The sequence below is a fragment of the Cygnus atratus genome, chromosome 3, assembly GCF_013377495.2.
Source record: "Cygnus atratus isolate AKBS03 ecotype Queensland, Australia chromosome 3, CAtr_DNAZoo_HiC_assembly, whole genome shotgun sequence".
Lineage (NCBI taxonomy): Eukaryota > Metazoa > Chordata > Aves > Anseriformes > Anatidae > Cygnus > Cygnus atratus.
Genome location: NC_066364.1, coordinates 98,073,786 through 98,094,521, shown reverse-complemented (window position 1 = coordinate 98,094,521; position 20,736 = coordinate 98,073,786). Strand labels below are relative to the sequence as shown.

General features: G+C 36.8%; 1 protein-coding gene across 1 annotated transcript in view; it reads left to right on the top strand.

The window, feature by feature from the left end:
- The window catches only part of DISP1 (dispatched RND transporter family member 1), a 42,497-nt gene extending 25,813 nt beyond the window's left edge, over window positions 1–16,684 (top strand). Inside the window, 7 exon segments of the mRNA XM_035561272.2 lie at window positions 1,425–1,454; window positions 5,207–5,330; window positions 6,645–6,772; window positions 7,123–7,220; window positions 9,225–9,322; window positions 13,039–14,355; window positions 14,357–16,684. Of these exon segments, the coding sequence (XP_035417165.1) occupies window positions 1,425–1,454; window positions 5,207–5,330; window positions 6,645–6,772; window positions 7,123–7,220; window positions 9,225–9,322; window positions 13,039–14,355; window positions 14,357–16,684 (4,123 nt within the window).
- Window positions 16,685–20,736: the final 4,052 nt, after the last annotated feature.

The window sequence follows — 20,736 nt, the reverse complement described above, 5'->3', positions numbered from 1 at the left end:
GGGCTTAGCATCAGCGTTAGCTTTGCTAATTTAACTTTTTCTTCCATCATCTCTGCTGAAGAAAGGGATAACATGAATTGTAGAATTTATATTACTTTGTCAATTATATTTTCATCATATCTTTTGCTATCATGTTATTTTGCAATACTTTGAATGTATGTCTGAAGTGACCTCTTGCTGCGTTACGAGCTCTTTTGCATGATATTATACTTCTTATTTGCTGTAACAGAGTGTAAAGATGGAGGCTCAGTTTTATATGAATTATTTCCCCTTTCCCCTTATAGTTGCTCTGAATTAGATATAGCCTAAGCAGTACTGTCACCTGGGACAGGCATGGTTGCAGCTACCTTAAAGTGCTTATGTCAGAATGTTTATTCCCCTGGACTACAATTTCAGCCTAGTGTGACAAATCTTATTCCTCAAATGACAGCAAATTTTGAGCACTGAATTCAGCTTTAAACTTCTGTGAAAACCTTTGGAGGGTCCAAAGTTTGAGCTGTTAATCCAGTGGTATGAAAATATGCAAATCTTCACTCTTTTGGAGACCACAGCGCAGATGTACCAAGTGACCTATTTTATGCAAGCAGCTGTTTCTTAAATAGTTCTCTATACTTTTTAAAGAAGTAGTATTAAATATGGCCATGATGGTAAAACAAGTTCATAACTAAATCAGGGCTATAGTATGGTTACATTTTCAGAGTGATTGTGTGTCGTGTTCATAGACAGGAAATTCTTGAAAGGACTTCATGGGAATTTTTTTAAGTGAAATGTATGCTGGACTTGCTGATCAATAGCTAACAAAATGTAGTGTTCACTGAATAGTTGCGAGTATGAATAATTTGCATTTGGGTTTGCGGTCTCCTCATCAAGTTGTTTATATTACATTTTTAATAAAAACCAGAAACTTGAATAGAAAACTTATTTTATATAGGTACTTTTTGTCATGCTATTCTCTGTATTATGGTAAGACAAAAATTCTGGCCAAAATCATTTTCTGTAATGGAATTACGAAGGACAATTAAGAAGGTTCATGAATTGCAGTGTCAGAACATGGTGTTTTGGTTGTCCTTTCCCATCATATGCAAACTTTCTCATGATTTTTAATGGTACTGAATTTTTATCTTGTTTATTTAGTCTTTTGTTGAAAACTGGAACAGCCTCTTAAATAGTAATCCCAAAAATCAGCTGCATAAAATTCCACTTTTGAAAACGCAGCTGTCTTTGTAGCTATAATTATTCTCTGAATTACATGTTTGCAAAGGCTCAATTGAGTATGATTGTATGCCTTCTAAAATAATTCATATTCTGAAACAGCTGATTTTTATCATTTAGTTGCTTATCCATGTATGGGAAAAATTAACCAAATTGGCATGTGCACATATATTTCATATATTTTCAATTACTCTTTTTTCCCTCTTTTCCAGGCCAGCCAGACCATTCAAGTTACCAAAAAGGTAAGGTATAATACCATCACATGAGACGTTTACAGAATCATAAAGATATAAAGTGATCATAAAGTTGTTATTCCCCATGCAAGAATGAGGTACATTTGAGAAAAATAGTAGGCAATCAAACTAAAAACATTTATATTGAAAGTATTTCTTCACACAGTGGGTAGTGGATTTCTGAAGCATTTAGTAGAACTGATCTTCAGTGGGTCCCTAAATTAACACGGAAAGGTGTAGCCAGGGATGCGCCCCTTGACATCCCTAATCAAACAGCTGTGGATCCTGTGGGAGCAGGAAGAGAATAGACCACAGAAAGTGGCCTAAGTAGTCTTTCCGTAAATAACTTCTTTGGGAGAAGCTTTTAGAGACAAAATACTGGGGCAGAATTTTAAAATTATGCAGACTGCTTTTCTGGCAAATATCTTATTGTAATTTTTACTACGGCCAATGCCATTCTCGTTCTATATATGTACACTGTCAGCAGAAGCTTAAAAACTCTGTGGCTTATTACTGTTCTGATTAAGGGTTATTCTGAGAAGCAGCTTGGTTGTGTCAGCGAGAATGATAACCTGACAGAAAAGTTCAGATAATTTCATCATAATGATCTTCGCTGCTTCCTAAAACGAAAGCAGAAAACCCACATGGTCAAGAATGCTAGGTTTGGACAGCATGTGCTCTGAGGAATGGCAGGATCATAGAAAACAGTAGAGCAACTTAACTAAACTGTTCATGTATCAGTAATAGCAACAAGAAATCATTGCAAGTCAACATACATTAAAAACATAATCCACCTGTAGAATTTATCTTCAGTAAAAAACAGGCTCGTTCACTGACTATCTAGTGTGAGTTGCCTAAATCAGTGGTACTACGAGTGCAGTCACACAAATAGCCATTGCTCGTGTTTACTGTATTGAATTTATATGTGATATGTTTCTGTCTCTTTATGTGAGACTGAGCAGTGGTTTAAACTGAGTATGTCTGCATATAAGTGCTGAACTGAAAAGCTTTACACTGTCCAAGTTTTATTCTTTTGCTTAAAATGGAAGGGAAAGCAAAATGCTCTTTTCTTCCTACTTTTTAAGAAAATGCCTGGAGTCTAGATCACCTTGGGGTAAAATGCTTGAAACCAGTCTTTAGTGGTGCCAAAATGGTGAAATTAGCCTAGATTGAATTACTTATTGAATCTCCTAAGCATTTTTATTTGTTTAAAACATGAAGAAAAAACACTCCTTCATGTGTGTGAAATATCAGGAGGAAAGAAATTAGTGGAAACTGCACATATTTTCAAACTATACCATTCTAACAACTAGATGGAAAGCAGTGAATGAGTGGCCTAAAAAGATTTCAGTCAACGTCATAGATACAAAAAATTCATCATGTAGTGCTTGAATACTTAGAAGGAGAAAAAAAAACTAGTGTAGTAACATCACAATATGCCTGGTTCATTGTGCAAGCATAGTTTTAATTAGGCATCAAAAAGCACGAGGCATTATCCCGATACGGAAAAGTGCTGAGGTACGTGCTTAGCACTAAGGATGCGCCTTCTGAATGGGAGTGATGCCTTGACTGAGGAAAGATGTGGAAGAGATTTTTCTCTTGGATTTGAAAATTATCAGATGCAGAATCTAATTCATAGCATTGGCTTTTCACAGAGAAAACGTAATTAGACTAATTTTCTGGCTTTTTAATGGGTGAAAAATAAAGGAACTGCCACATGTTTAGCCACTCAGAGGTAGACAACATCTGGGCTGCCTGTAGGCATCTTGGTTGGAACCAGAGCCCTCAGTGGCACCAAATTATGTTCAGACAAAATTAAAACGTAGCATGGTTAGGACTTTTTTAATGTTCCATCTCAGGTCAGCTTTGTTTATGTGAATTTCAGTGCATGTAGTAAGAAGCAGGACAGTTGTACAAGTGTAAACAAACACTTGCTGTCTTCTGTATATGGCTTATTAACTTTTTAAACAATTCACCTAGGACACATTTTCTTTTGCAGCTAGTGTCTGAAGGGCTGCTCAGGTGACAATGGAAGCATAGAAACAACATGACAAAGGGGTATCTGGCACTAGTGAATAAGAAAATATAACTAATTTAGGTAGAATTTTATGACTTCAGAGCAAATGTCTGTAATAACTAGTCAGTCTAGCACTTGGTGTTTATGAAAACATTTAATCCTATAAATAGGAAAATTCTATTAGGTCATTTACTTCCCTTCTCTTCTACTTTGTACAATTGCTCATTTGGCAAGCTGCCCCCTTGTGATTCACTTTAATAAAAACTAATGCTTCAGATTGCTTTTCAAGCTTTTGCTAATTAACCTCTTGTGTGAGAATGTAAGAATTGTTCCACATTTACCAAATGGGATATTGGGATACACCCAGTGCTTTGGACTCCCTTGCTCCTTAAACCTGTGCTTAGACCCCTGGAGCATACTGACTTGCATGTGCTACAAAAAGTCAGCAATAAGCTTGCTCGCTGCTGTTGATTTTACAGTTAGAAAAATGGGAAGCTTTTGCTGGAGCAAGGAACTGGGCATTACATCCCATCTTAGGAATGGGATGGAAAATTTCTCTAGAGCAGATGATCAAATTGTGATTAGGTAACGGCTTGGCCTAAAACTGAAAAAGAAACAATCTTTTAAGATAGTAATACAATAGTAGTAGATAGTACAATAATCTAGCTCTGCTATAAACTTGCTTTCATGTTACATTGCAGGCAAGTTGAGGAGGAAATGGGGTATAAATCTTCTTGATCAATATTTAGTGTGTACAGAGACAATCAGTGCAGAATGATTCATAGCCTACAATTTTTAAATGCCTTTTAAACTTTGTGGGACTCTCAGTAGTCTTTGATCCCCAGATTAGACAATGTTACCCTTGAAACATAAGCTGTATGAGTTCAACTCTTCACTTGAAGAAAAAATGTTAAGGAATTAAGATTTCTGGGTTTCGTTTTCTTTCCTGATACCTTTTGTCAACTTAACAGAAAAAAAAATATCTTCCAAAAATAATGAAAATTAGATTTGGTTGTAAAACTCTTGTACTCTCAAAGTTGAGAACATACCGGGAGTTAAAGTCCAAGGATGTATGTTATTCTAGAAGACTAAAACATTAATGCTGATTAGCTTGTGTCATGTTGCAACTCCCTTTCATCTTTGAATTTAAAACAGATTTTGTGGATAGTTAGAATATAGGTTTTGAGTATATTTTTTAAATGGCAGTTTTAAATATAGAGGAAATGTTTCCTTTTGGGTTCTGCTTAAAAATCTGTTTTTCCTCTGATATCTTTTCTTAAATAAGCTTAAACTTTCAAAGAAGAAACTGTGATGTTTTCTATCCTGAGTTTTTTAACAAAACATTTATTTTCTAGTGGTCCCAAACAAGGATAATATCCATGCCAGAAATTAAGTGTAATGTTAAGGAAGAAATACTAATCTCAAAAATTTGTATTTAGACTTAGAGTTTTCATTTCACATATGTTTGTTTTTCATTTTTAATATAAAAATGTTACATAAATGATTCCTATGGCAGTTTAAATTCCTAACGGGTACTGAACAACAGAAATATCTATTTCAGTAGCCCGTAATTAATCACCTCTGTAGCAGTATAAATAAAATCTAAGAGAAAGACTGCATTTTTTCCTGTGTCTGATATGAAGAGCTTTTTTATATACGAGTAGAGTGTTTCAGGAGGGAGGAGGTTTGTTTCTGCATGACTTTCTTTTCTGTAACATATTTTTCTCTGCTGCTCTCCATGTAGCTATGCTGCGCTGATAGCTGACTGGCCCGTGGTGGTCCTGGGCATGTGTACTGTGTTAATAGTGGTGTGTGCACTGGTTGGAATATTAGTTCCAGATCTTCCAGATTTCTCAGATCCATTGCTGGTAAGTGAATACTAGTCACTTGTACTGTCCAATAAGTATTTTTGGCTTGATGTTTTTTCAATATTAGCAGTAAACAGTGGATGCAAGTACAGCAACTGGTATATTCCCCTGATGCTTGATGTGCCTGAAAAGATCCTCTGTACTGTGAATCTCTTTGGGAATCAACTTCCACTGAGTTTCCATCAGCAGTAAGCTTGCAAAATCAAGCTTTGTCTAATAGATCCATGAAAGAAATGAAATGTTAAAGAGCCTGGTGATTCCTTTAGCAAAAATAATTTTAAAAGTATCAGATTTTGACATTGGTAACAAAGAGTGATAACAAAGGTGCAGTTGCCATCAGAGTGTGTTATCCATGAGTTTCAACTAGTTCTGCATGTTGTCATTCGAATCTCATGTGCCCCACAACAGAACTGCTGTACATTGAATAATGTAAATTCATCCTAGTTTTAGATGTACAGCACAGTACAACACAGACCATACGTTCTAAATCAAGTTTCAAAGAGTGCGGGCCAGGACCTATTAAAGGAAAGGGTATTCTAAGTGCCTTCTGGGGATGAAATGGTATCCATATTGAAAGACTGAAAGTAATCTATATCAGATTCTGTTAAATACTGTGCTCATTTCTTATTTTTCTTGAGCTATTTTACCCATGAGTAGCTTTATGGAAAAAATACATTTTTTTCCATCCTCAAATATGGATATACTACTCCTGTAATTTATTATTATTTGTATTATAGTAGCATGTATCTGTACATATCCGTATGTAGTGGCTGTTTTCTGAAAACAGTCAAGTTATTCTAATTATATTTCAAAGTCACTTTTGAAATGGAAGACCTGCCTAGTTCTTGGAGAAATATATATATATATATTCATTTTTTTATTCATAAAGATCAAAAGTTTTTATTCATAAAAAACTTTATAAACTTTATAAAGTTTTTATTCATAAAGATCATTTAAAAAAAAGATCATAAAGATCATAAAAATCAGTAAAGAGTTGTAATTAAGATACAGAAGAGGACATTACAGAATACCCTTACTCTGAAAAGTAAGTTGAACATTTAGTAGACTAAATAATCACCATTTCTCGGGGAGATAAGTAATATGTGCAAGAATTTGTAATGCCTTGTCAGTTTATATAGTTGGTCATTATTTTGTCAAACTGGCCCGTCATAAAGCATTTTACATTTAGAGCAGATGCCTGGAGTAACTATGCTTCATAATGAAAACTATACATCACTTCGGTCATGTTTCCACTTTCCTGTTTGAGCTAAAGAATTAAAAGTATTAATGGAATTTTATAATAATCTTTCTTAGGGTTTTGAACCAAGAGGGACAGCAATAGGACAGAGACTGGTTACATGGAACAATATGGTGAAAAACACAGGGTACAAAGCAACACTTGCAAATTATCCTTTTAAATATGCAGATGAGCAAGCTAAAAGGTAAGAATTTGTATTAAAGATTCATTTTATTCTGTTGTGCTTTTTTGTGTGTACATAGCACTTGCTCTAGTACCCACTGAATTTACTGTATATAGTGTCAGTGGTTTCAATACATATTGGATCTAGTCATCTACAATTTTCAAGGACCTAGATAATTCCCATCATAAGATTTTTGAAATATTGTGTCAGCCTTTGAAGTCTCTAATAACAAAAAATGCAATGAATGTTTCAGTTCTTGAATAAAGAAGTCACACTGTAATAGAAGAGCTACTGAGATGTGTAACTTGTTTGGATACGTCTTTTAACAATTTCTTTGGTAAAGTAAGTGAAAGCCATTTATTCCGTTTCAGTCATCAAGATGACAGATGGTCAGATGATCACTACGAAAGAGAAAAGAGGCAAGCAGAATGGAACTTTCACAAGGATACCTTTTTCTGTGATATTCCAAGTAAGTGGAGAAATGATGTAAGGAGAATAAGCTTCTGACAGTTGAATCATTTCTGAGGTCTTCTGTCTATTGTATGCCTGATTAGGAAAATATTTTTGCTTAGTATATTCGTGATAAACACCTTCTTTGTATGTGCAGAAGCCTTTGAAATTATTGGGCTAAAATGTTATATTCTATTGGTTCTTCCTAGGAAGCAATTATGTCCTTAAAGTGGTTCCATTTCCTGTAAAGATATCCTGTTGTTGATAATGCTGTAATCAGTGTAAGGGCAGTGTTTTATGTATGCTTATAGACATAGCACTTAACTCACACTGGGGAAGAAGTTGTGTTTTGTCTGTGCCATCAACTCTAAAAAAAAGAAAACCACCTAAAACAAATTACTTTTGCTCTGGATGTTTATATGAGACTCTTTCCTAAAAGACATCCACAGGTCATATCCTGCCCAGAATTTAGGCTGTTTTTAAAAACAAATCAAAACAAAACCAAAAGATCTCAAAACCAACCAAAAATCCCACAAATTCTTAAAGTAGTAAAAGCTTTTGAAAATGTTTAAACTGGAGGACAAAGAAGTCTTTATTAAACTTTTTGCAAAGCATAAGACAAAACATTGATAAGTTACATTATGGCAGATTACACACATTAGCAGATGTAGATTTCATCTTTATTCAAAGAATGCCGACTTGGGCTCTGTTGCTGCTACTTGTATGTGTGAGGACTGATAACAGAGCACAAAAACATAATTATGAAATTATTTGTTTATACTATTGACCTGAGAGAGAAAGCAATGAGCAGTAAAAACAGGTGAAAAACAGATTTATTTGTTTTTCAATTACACTGAGGTTTTACATGTAAAGTGAGACAATATGAACAATGTCATCATTGTGAGCAGAACCAAATTAGACTGAAAAGTTATTTCATAAGGAAGAGGAAATGTATTAGAAACACTACTGAGCATTAACTATAGCTTGAAGCAGAATTAACTCCTGCCAGCTATGTCTGTATAGACTCATTCTTTCCATTACTGTTCCTGCATAGTCTCAGTTGTGTCAGTCTTGAAGGAATTGTGCTTCTATGGGAGTTTCCAGTTTGTTATGTAAAGAAATCAGTTGTTTTCCTCTTGACCCGTATTGGTCATTGGTATCCTTCTGTGTCTGCTCTAGGATCAACAGATTTCAGTTTCCTTGATCCTAAAGCACAGCCAGAGATCATAAGGCACTACCGCTGAGTCTTTTCATTGCGGTTCTGTGAAGGGCAACAGCTCTGCATATTCTCAGCAGTGGGAAAAAATCAGCCTTTTGTTTTTGGAAATATTATAATTAAAGTGATAATGTTTCTTAACCCAAAGTACCATATATTGTTACTCAGTACCATACATATGTCCATGTATATATGTTTCCCTTGTCAGCTATGCCACTAAGTAATGATTTCTTTTCCTAAAAGCTGTCTTATAATAAATATGATTTAATTTTTAATTTAAGCTGTATGTATCTAAACTGTAGAATTATTTAAAATGGCCTTACAGATATCACAATTTCCACTGCAGTCATTTGCTTCTAAAGCAAAAAGTCTTGTAGAAACATCTTTATAATTATTATTTACACTCCTGAATGTCTTACTAAATCAGCCTTTGATTTCTATTATCTATGCACTGACATTATGCTGTGCCAAGAATGTCATAGTTTGCTGATTAGATCTTCTGTTGTTGGATTTTTTTTTATTTGTTTGTCATAGTTCAGAAGATAGTTTGCTTGAGTAGAAGTCTGTAGAGCTTCTAAATAGTATGTAATATTTAAGATGCCATATTTACTATAAGCACTTTAAGGAAACTGAAACTTTCATGTGGACTAAGTCTTACAGATAAATATATTATCATCTTGAAAAGGAGGTGGATTCCCATGACCTGAAAAAAAATACATTGGCATCATTGGAATGGTGGGATTTTACATCAGTATTTGATGTCAGACACAACCAAATAGTCCATAAACCGTCCTCCTGTAATTTCAGGTGATCGCTATTCACGAGTGGTATTTACATCAACAGAAGGAGAGAATTTATGGAATTTGAATGCAATTAAGTCAATGTGCAATGTAGATAACTTGAGGGTAAGTAAAGATGTTGTATTATTATTTAATATGCAGATAGAAAGCATTTATTTGAGCTTCATTTTGCTGCTCATTGTCATCCAACAGTATATGAGAGCATTTGACATTGTTCACATCCTTGTAAAATGGTCAGTCTGTGTAGAGAAAGCTAACAAACAACAATCTCTACAATTAGATTATACAGAGGAATTTGTTTTTGCTACTAATGCCATCCAGAATGGGGTGGAGGAGGATTATATACCGTCCTATATATAGGACGATACCAATCATTGCAAAACAATGCTGTCTGAATAAAAAATAATATATCTGTGTAAGAAAATAAAGACAGGTAATTACCTCTGAAAAATACTGTTTTTAATGCTCACATTACTTCTGATGACTTTTTCCCTCCCTATACACATACTTTTATAGTAAAATGTTATTTCAAATATGGCTTTACTTTCTGAGGGAAGCATGAAAGTAAAAAACCAAGCACCACACATCTTGACTCCATGAAAATAGCTCATCCTTCAGAATAAGAACACCTGAGAAAATAAAATGTTGTCTCCTTCAGCCACATCCAGAATGATGTAAATATTCATAAAGAGTATTTGTTGCATATAATGTTTCTATGGATCTTTGTTGTAATTTACGTATTTACTTAAGAATAATCAGGCACATCAGCTGAGCACAACAGTAGTGCAGCATGATAGTGGCATGGTCTTTTAGCTAGGTAGTTGACAAAATAAACTGATATGGTTAGGTGTTTTAGTTATTGCTGGTCTATATATGTAAATGTGTAATAAAAGTAAGACACGGGGTTGAGAAAAGGCTGAAGCTTTTTTCCTTTTTTTTTTTAAATGCTTGCTATTTACAAGTAACATTTCTAAACAATCCTAACAATTTCTGAGCATTTCTAACACTTTTTAGAACTCAAATGAAGTGCTGACATAAGTCCCACTTCTAAATGTGAAGTTCAGCTAACAACCAGTCTCTAGAGAGGAGGCTGACTTGCACTGTAGCTATCAGAAGAAATTGACACTTCTGTGGCCTTCCAGTCTTACCGAATCTCCTCTGGCTGTAGTCAGTTTTGTTGTTGAATTCATCACTGTTGAGGGTCAAAATTCTGTTTCTGTTCAAATGAGTGGCAAAACTTTCTGTATTCCAAGAATGGACAGTGTTTTCTGAAAATGTGAACCTTAGTGTTTATGTAATTTTTGAATGACAAGTGGGATTTCAGCACCACGTAGTATTTGCTTTTAATATGAGCTAACAATATATCCCATGTGATAATTGTATTCCCATCTGCTTGTATCCACTTTAACTGTATATTTTACTGACAGTCAGGGGCTTCATTGTACAGCTGCTCAGCATATGGTAGTCCTATAATCTTCATGGAAATATTATATACAAAATAGCTGTAAGAAATGTTGTAACTACTTGAATGAGAAGAGCCCTTTCTTTCAGCTGGTAATTGCAGGATGTTTTCCCTATAAACCATAAACACTTATTTTATAAACTTCAAAGACTGTAAATTATCTTCTCAGACTGCTTCCCCAAAAACATGTATTTGTGATTTCTGTCACTTCATATATCCATTTGGGCAGGTCTGCCTACAGACGCAGCATGTGCGCAGGTTGCATTGCTTGGTTTCTTTAGTTGTTCCAAAACAAATGGAAATCTTGCCAGTGGCTGACCGAGTTAGGCAACAGCAAAATGACCTTTGCCATACCTTTGGATCACTAACAAAGCCCAATGCTACAATGTATTAACATTTTACGTAGTGTTTTAATAAGCTATCCCAAGCTAAATTTTGCATTTTAATTTCTCATTTCCAGCTGCCAGCTCATGTTACTTTATCTTTGGCAGCAGTTACTTTACCGGTGAATGTTTATGGCCTGCAGCAAGTGTTGAAGAACAGCATATAACCCTCATTGTCCTGTTTTGAACTTGAATATGCAGAGAAGACAATACAATCCTTTCCTACCAATTTGCCTGCCTGACCCAAGGGTTTGCCTATTATATCCTCATAAGATAAACCTGGAGGTGTGCCATGAAAAACACAGATAGGCTATTCCAGTGCTTCCTTTTATTTAATAGGTTGTTCGGTTTTTCCTGTGTTTGCATGTGTGAGTGTTTTTATCTGGAAACAATCAAATGTGAATTATCCTGGTTTTTTGGAATGCCAATTTGTTATTGTTCAGAAATTGGTTGACAAAATTAAGTCCATATTAAAGCTTTTATAACTGTCATGAGAATCCCTAACTGCAAGGTTTTGTCTGCATTATAAATGATTGCTAATAATAAACCCATGCAATTTTGCTAGAAAAGCAAAGTAGTATGTTTTGAATTGAGGTGATCTGAAATATACATGGATAATGATTTCTGGTCCCAGTCCTGTAAACTCTTAAGCACATAGCTTTAATGACTTTATTAAAATGTGTTCATTATAGGCAACTTGATTAAGACTGAAGTTTTACATGTATCTAAGTATTTGAAGGATTAGTTCTAGTTCAGCACATACAACAAGCCAGAAAGTTTTGTGTAGCAGCAGACATGAAAATTTTAAGACTTAAATTCCCTCTGCTGCATAAAGAATGAGTTTTACCAACTTGAAAACATTTCCATGATCTAACATTGTTACTTAGCAGTTTCAATTTTACTTAAAGATGCTTTAATTTTGCCAAAAGTGTCTTATGGCAGTTTAGTTAAGTCCTGCACTTAGTAGTTTCAACTAAATCTGGAATATTCTTAAAGTCAAAGAAGACTTTCCACATACCAGATTAACAGTCATTTAGGTAAGGAGATTCCTTAACCAAAATGTTAAAATTGCTATCATTTTCATAAAGCTCTGATAGAAGTTCCACGGCTTGGGGCATTGACTTGAGCTGACAACAGAGGTTCCCCTCACTGTGACCTAGCTCTGTGCCTTGTCTGCATTTGCCACTGGTGCCTGGTTGTCCCTGTAACTTCTCTGGCCTTCCTGCTGCATCTTTCTCTGTTCCTTCACTCTTGTGCTGACCCATGGGACTTCTTCCCATGGTGGGTGCAATGTTCAGAGGCACGACTGCCATCTCTGTGTAACAGCGCTTATTTTATGGGGCCTTATGCCACAGATGAATTATGTTGTGACTTGGAAATCCCTGCATGACTTGGACAAGCAATGCCTAGGCAGCAGCATGCTGACCTGTTCGGGAGAAATATTTGTCAGCTATATGAGAGCAAGAAAAAACTCAAAGTGGGGGTTGTAGAAGATAGGTCAGATGATGGTAGTCATTGTAAAAGCTGTCATGTCCTTTCTTCTGGATGGTAAATCCCTGCTTCTCCTAGGAACATCAGTATGTGATTGAAAGCAGAATGAAACTTTGTTAAGGTATAGCTGATGGTCTCTTTTCAGGACTATAGTATGAGATAATAGAAGAGAATTAACCATCCTCAGTCTGGAAAAAAACTCAGTGCGTCTTCAAACAATAGAAATACAGTATTCTTAACTCTTCTGCCAAATCTACACTGCGTTGACAAGTCAGAACACTGAGTTACTGCTGGTTCAGTCTGGTGTATATAAGAGGACGCTGATCAAAACCAATGCATGCAGAAATAGAAATTTAAAATGTTAACACAAAAGGACTGTAAACTGAATTTTTATCACTTAAGGATTTTTTTGTGTGTCTGAATGTTTCTAAAAATTCAGGTGGTTGCTTTAAAATGAATTTTTGGCTCTGCCTGTTTTTACACAGATCAGATCCCATTCCCAGTTTGGCGATCTCTGCCAGAGAGCCACTGCTGCTTCGTGCTGTCCCAGCTGGACTCTGGGCAATTATATTGCCATTCTAAACAACAGGTCATCGTGTCAAAAAATTGTAGAACGAGATGTCTCTCACACCCTAAAGCTGCTTCGCACATGTGCCAAATACTACTACAATGGGACCCTGGGGCCGGACTGCTGGGATATGAATGCCAAAAGGAAGGACCAACTCAAGTGTACAAACGTGCCTCGCAAATGTACCAAGTACAATGCTGTTTACCAGATCCTTCACTATCTAGTGGACAAGGATTTCCTAAGCCCAAAGACAGCTGACTATGTCTTACCAGCTTTAAAATATAGCATGCTCTTCTCTCCAACTGAGAAAGGAGAAAGCATGATGAGTATTTACCTAGACAACTTTGAGAACTGGAACTCTTCTGATGGTGTAACAACTGTCACGGGGATTGAGTTTGGAATAAAACATAGTTTGTTTCAAGATTACCTACTGATGGATACTGTGTATCCTGCCATAGCCATTGTAATTGTTTTATTAGTTATGTGTGTATACACGAAGTCCATGTTTATCACGCTGATGACTATGTTTGCAATAATTAGTTCCTTGATTGTTTCTTATTTTCTCTATCGGGTAGTATTTAATTTTGAGTTCTTTCCATTCATGAATCTCACAGCATTAATTATTCTTGTTGGGATTGGAGCAGATGATGCTTTTGTATTATGTGATGTTTGGAACTACACAAAATTTGATAAACCTCATGCTGGAACTTCTGAGACAGTGAGCATCACATTGCAGCACGCTGCTCTTTCCATGTTTGTCACCAGTTTTACTACCGCTGCTGCCTTCTATGCTAATTATGTCAGCAATATCACAGCAATCAGATGTTTTGGTGTTTATGCCGGCACTGCCATATTGGTAAATTATGTTTTGATGGTTACCTGGCTACCTGCTGTAGTTGTATTACATGAACGGTATCTTCTCAATATTTTCAGTTGCTTTAAAAAACCTCAGCAGAGGGTATACAACAACAAAAACTGCTGGACAGTGTTGTGCCAAACCTTCCACAAGATTATTTTTGCAGTCTCAGAAGCATCCAGGATATTTTTTGAAAAAGTTTTGCCATGCATTGTTATCAAATTCCGTTATATTTGGCTTTTCTGGTTCCTTGCCTTAACAATCGGTGGAGCATATATTGTGTGTGTTAATCCAAAGATGAAATTGCCGTCATTGGAGCTCTCTGAGTTTCAGGTATTTAGGTCTTCTCACCCATTTGAACGATATGATGCAGAATACAAAAAAACTTTTTATGTTTGAACGTGTCCACCACGGAGAGGAGCTCCACATGCCTATTACAGTAATCTGGGGTGTCACTCCTGAAGATAACGGTGACCCTTTAAATCCTAAAAGTAAAGGAAAGCTGCAACTAGATAGCAGTTTTAATATTGCTAGCCCCGCTTCACAGGTTTGGATTTTGCGCTTCTGTCAGAAGTTAAGAAATCAAACATTCTTTTATCAGACTGAAGAACAAGACTTCACAAGCTGTTTTATTGAAACATTTAAGCAGTGGATGGAAAATCAGGACTGTGATGAGCCATCTCTTTACCCCTGCTGCAGCCACTGGAGCTTTCCGTACAAACAAGAAGTTTTTGAGTTATGCATCAAGAGAGCTATAATGGAGCTAGAAAGAAGCACAGGGTACCATTTAGATAGCAAAACCCCAGGGCCTCGCTTCGACCTTAATGACACCATCAGGGCAGTGGTGCTGGAGTTTCAAAGCACCTACCTCTTCACACTGGCTTATGAGAAAATGCATCAGTTCTACAAAGAGGTTGACTCATGGATTTCAAATGAGCTTAGTTCTGCTCCTGAAGGCCTTAGCAATGGTTGGTTTGTAAGCAATTTAGAATTTTATGATCTTCAGGACAGTCTTTCTGATGGTACTCTTATTGCCATGGGTCTTTCGGTTGCTGTTGCATTTAGTGTAATGCTTCTTACAACTTGGAATATAATTATAAGCCTTTACGCAATAGTTTCAATAGCTGGAACTATTTTTGTCACTGTAGGTTCTCTGGTTCTTCTTGGATGGGAGCTGAATGTACTAGAATCTGTCACTATTTCTGTGGCTGTTGGCTTATCAGTAGACTTTGCTGTTCATTATGGAGTGGCTTATCGCCTTGCTCCTGACTCTGACCGAGAGGGAAAGGTGATTTTTTCTTTAAGCCGTATGGGTTCTGCTATTGCAATGGCTGCATTGACAACATTTGTAGCTGGAGCAATGATGATGCCCTCTACAGTGTTGGCATACACACAGCTTGGCACTTTCATGATGCTTATAATGTGCATTAGTTGGGCTTTTGCAACGTTCTTCTTTCAGTGCATGTGCCGATGCCTTGGACCTCAGGGCACTTGTGGCCAAATCCCGCTACCAAAAAAATTGCGGTGTAATGCCTTCTCTCAGACCCTTTCAGGAGCCCAAGGAGGCAGAAGTCAAAATAAATCACATCCCATTAGCAAGTATCAGCTGGACTCCAGAAGTCAAAAACCAGAAATGGAGCATGAGCACTATGAGCTTGAGCCGCTGGCATCACAAGCTGGTGTCTGTAACCCTGCAGAGAAAGTGACGTATGAGGAAACTCATATTTGCTCAGAACTCTTCAGTAGCAGGTCCCAAAACACCTGTATGCCTATGCATTCGGTATATAATAGTGAAGTGAGCAAAAGCATAAAAAACGTTGCTGGTTCAGCTGTGTTACAGTCTATCGACCAACATGCTCTATGCCCAATCTTCTCTCAAAACAGGCAGTGCAGCTGTCCAGATCCATATAAACAAGTAGCAGTCAAGTGGAGTCCGCACTCCTGTCAACAGCTAAGCAATCCCTTCTGTTACCAGTGCTCTCCTTCACCTGGAACTGTACAGATCCCAAACCCTGTGGGTCCCATAAATGCTTTACAGCAAGCTGCTGAAGGTTATGTGCACCCAGTCCAGCATGTCCTCCACTGCAGTTGCCTCCAAGGAAGGCTCAAAAGAACGATGACGCAGAACTCGCTGCCTAAAAATTTTTTCCTCCAGTCAGTGCAACAGTTTCAGACCCATCAGAGAATAAACAGGACAGATTCACACGCTCACCAAAACCCAGAGGAAAACATGAGAACAGTTCCAAAGGTAATGAGTTCCTCGCAATTTCTCTGCCGCAGTGTAGGTCCTCTCATTGTTCATTGCTCTGAATGTGAGAGCAGTGTATCCAACAACCACAAGGGATTCTGCCAGAAGACGGACAAGTGTGATGAAAAGGGTGGCACAGAAGCAAACGGGGTTGAAAGCAAGAAAGCCTCTATGTCAAAGCAGAAAAAGAAAGCTGAGAGCAAGATGATAGATCAGCGTTCTTTGCAGAACGACCAGGTTTTGAATGCTGACCAAAATGATGAAAACCACCTGCTGAATAGGTCAGTGGGAGAGGCTCACTGTGAAGGTTGCCATGAAAATTCACACTGTTGTAGCAAGGCTGTGACAGTGAAGTGCAATTCTGTTGATTGTCAAATGCCAAACATCGAAGCCAATGTGCCTCCTATGTTAATGCGCCCAGAACTTTCCAATGAAAGTTTGTTAATAAAAACACTATAATAGATCTTTAATTTGGCCACTGTGTGTCTTTCTTATAGAAGTAAGTTTTAAACATTAAACAAGAAAGTCTTGAGTAAATATGAATTAAAATTTGCATTTTGGAATGAAAAAATATATATTTTATAGAAGAGTAGCCTTTATATATTTCATAAAGCCATTACATGTAGTAAAGCATGATGTTGTCTAGATTTTTTTCTGTAACTGTAAATTGGATTATGCTTAATTTACTTTTTGCCCCAGGGCATTAGACTTTGAATTCTCCATATAAACCATCTCAAAAATATAAAGCATTGCAAAGAAACTCTCCCTTTGCTGAAGCCAGGACTTGAGAGATCAATAATATTTGGGATGAAGCATGGTTGTGGCTTTTTCTGAGTGCATTTCCCTTATTCCACTGCTGTCTTACAGGCTTCTGTTCAGACCATTGTGCACCCCTTGAACAACGGCAGGGCTGTAACTGTTCATTCAGGATTGGAAGACCAGGCAGTGGAGCGTGTTTGGGGAATATTTTTAGCTATTAATCCTAACCAAATCCTAACAAAAATAAACTCTTGTGGAGGTCAGCTGTGCTCTCACTGCCATTATTATGAATCTATGTATATAGTGCAGTAAAACATTTTAAACTGCCCTTTCTGCCAGTTACTCTCTAGACCTACTACTAAATACTAGAGAATACGGGTGGAAACAATAGTAAGTGAATATTATTTACTTCTCAATGATGACAAGAGATGTATAATTCATGTATATGGCGTAGCATCAGGAGTTATTGAAATGGGCATAAAGTGCCTTGTAATACTGTGCTTATTCCCACAAAGCATATAAATGAGAAGTAATACTGCAGAGAAAGGCACAGTTAAAGCATGTGTTTTCTAGGCTTACTGTCAGTAGTATCAAGTCAATTTAGAAGGCTCAAATGCATAAAGTAAAATATCATGCTCTGAGTTTTTCTTACCCAGAGAAATTCCAAGATGTAGTTAGAAATATTGATCTAAACCCTGTGACTGAGAAAATAGATTTCAGACACTCTGTTTGTGTAACTACAGTGTTTACTCAAATGACAAATACCATTTGGTCATGGAGATGCTAGCTGGTCTACATCATCATTCAGAGAAACTGAATTTGAGAGGTGGAACTGCATAGTATGTCATAATTGGTATGTACCCTCGTGCCGAATCTGTGTAATGGTTTGGTTATGCTCATTGTGTTAATTTATTTGACATAGATATCAGAAGATAGATTTCATAGACTGTTGTGGTATCATATACTTGGTGTGTTATGAATCACTGGAGGAAAAGCCTGTTTTTTTCTGTTCTAATGTTCATAGTGAAGGGACATAGAAGGTGACAAGCAAACCACTTTGGTTTGTCTGAGGGTAGTGATGTTAGTGCTTATATATCTCAGTGACTGGAAGAGGGTAAAAGCTTCAACTCTACAGAAAAAGCTAAAGTGATTTTACATGGTTTAAGTAGAGTAGCGTTCTTTCCTAGGTATATAATAAAATATTTTTTAGGTCTTTTAAAACTCCTAACTAAATTTAGAGCCAGATTCCTTCTAAATGCTTGTAACAACAGCAATTCGAGGATTTTCTGTGCACTATAGAGGCCTTTAATTATAAAGAGCTAAGACTTGCAGTGCTAGTAATCTAAAGAAAATAAAAAGGTTAAGAAATAAACTGTGCTGTTGCCATGCATTATTATCCAGCTTCCTCCTTAATCATTGCACCTGACTGAGTGCAATTGCTGTGAGGGGTGTATGTAACATGCTAGGCAATAAATCCGGTAGACAACAGAAAGCCTCAAAGAAACCAATGTTTTGATAGTTTAATTGACCTTCAGTCAGACCTTTCCAAAGCAGTGTGTAACATTCATGTGGTGCCTGTCAAATCAGCTGTTACTCACAGCTGTGCCTTTGAGACATGGGCCTTAGGGAGGTCCTAGTTAATACCTCTACAGAACATGGGACGTTTTGAGCTAGGGAGCTCAAAATTGAGATTTATTCTGAGTGAGCTTTCCATAACTGCGTTCTGCATAAGGAGACCCCTTCCGATGGCTTATGTTAATAAATGCTTTTACAATGGTGAGGTAAGCAGTGAAGATTAATGTTGTATTTTCATTATAATTTATAGGTTCTTAAAAGTTGATACAGTTAGGGACAGATAAAGAGTTGTGATGTAATGTACTCTTAGAAGAGATTAAAATGAGCTAGTGTACTTGGCTAACGAACAGTATCACTGTTGTATTTGTCTTTTGTGACTTTGCCGTTGCCTCCCTACTAACCTCTTTATTCTTTCTAAATCACATAGCTGGACAAGAAGCAATCATTGACATAGAACAAGTTTAACAGTTGTTTGTGTGTGTGTGTGTGTGCACATCGTCTGTCAATTCATGCGCAGACTCAAAATTCAAGCCAGCACAAGACTCGGAGAATGGAAGAGAAGAGCTGTTTCCAGTGAAGGCTAGTGATGTTATGCATTACCCTATACCCGGAAACTCATGAGAGAAAAAAAATAATTGAGTTTTTATAGGTTTTACGAGCAAGCAAGGATAGGTGGGATCCTGTTCCACTGCACACAATCTTAGCAAAGAGCACTATATCCTGCTAAGACATACCTTTTGAAGAGTTGCCGAAGATTACCATGTCCCAAGTGAAGCTGCTGAGCTTTGGGTACTCTGATTTCCAGGATTTGATTTGCTGTTGCTGTGATTTCACAGTGCATCTGGATGTGCATGCGGTGGGCTGCCCAAGTGTGGTAGTGCTTCTTTTGCAGCCTGCTCACTTGGGGAAAGGGTGCTGCCAGGTCACTACCTAGCATTTCCTCCATGAAGTGACCAAGTTACTGGCTTTAGATGTGTAGATTTATTTCTGTGGCTAATCCGTGCTGGGGAGTTTATGGAATTGGGCAGGGTATTTGGTAGTTGTTCTGGCTGGGATGATCCCTATAGCCTGGGACATGAAGACAACTGAAAAAACTGAACACGGGAAGACTTTACTGTAACTTGTACATGCAAGGCTCTAAAGTAACATCTCTGATTATCCAAAGGAGTAAAGAAAGACCCTATGTAGGAAGACAGGGTTCTGTTTGTGTCTCTGAAGTTGCTAGTGCATTTTCTTCAGCAACAATCTGCCCAAACCAGAATCTTCCTTAGATTGGGGCTTCCATCTGGGAAAATAAAAAAAAGCTATTTAACATGTTAGACAGCTTAGTTGTCTGTGTTGGCCTTAGTCTCTGTGTTTCAGGTTACAATAACATTTATAGTATGGGTAATAGACTGATTAGTTTAACAACAACAACAAAAAAGACATGGTAATTTAAAGTAAGCCCTTTAAAATATTACACCATACTCAAAATCACTCTGAACGCAGCAACTTCATACAAAGTGTTTGTAGATGGGTCAGTAGGTAGCATACTAACATGAAGGATTTTTAGAATTATTATATTATTATTCCATCATGTTTTTTAAGAAAAATAAAATCCATCAATTTACAATCATCTGCAATCGCTTTAATTTGTTCTTTATTAACTAATGTGTTAGTATTCCTTTAAAATGCTTTGGATTAGGAACACTTCTAATTTTGCCATATGGCGCCCTGGCAGTCAGTCCAAGAGAGGTCTAAAAATACAAGTTGACAAATGACAAAATTTTAGCACTGTAAGAAATGTCAAATGTGATCAGAATTGAGTTTATGCAGACAATGTTATAGTACTTAATATAGGTAGCAGATGGCTGATTCAAGCCAAATTCACACTGACTTCATTGAGTCAGACCTTAATTTTTTTCCACATGCTGGCAAACTATATTAAATTTTACTTCTGCCAGTAATATCTGAAGTGCCTGTACATCAAGCAGTTGATTTACAGTGGTCATCTGAGACGCTGTACCTCTTTAAGTTTTGAGTATTCCCGGAGTGTTAAATCATGCTTGCATTTACAAAAAAAAGATCAGTCTAAATAAGTAAGAGAGACTGCAAGAAAGACAATAGCTTTTCTGAGTGCATAATGTATCTCCTCAGACTCCTGAATTTGGATCCAGTGTCACTATCACAAAACCACC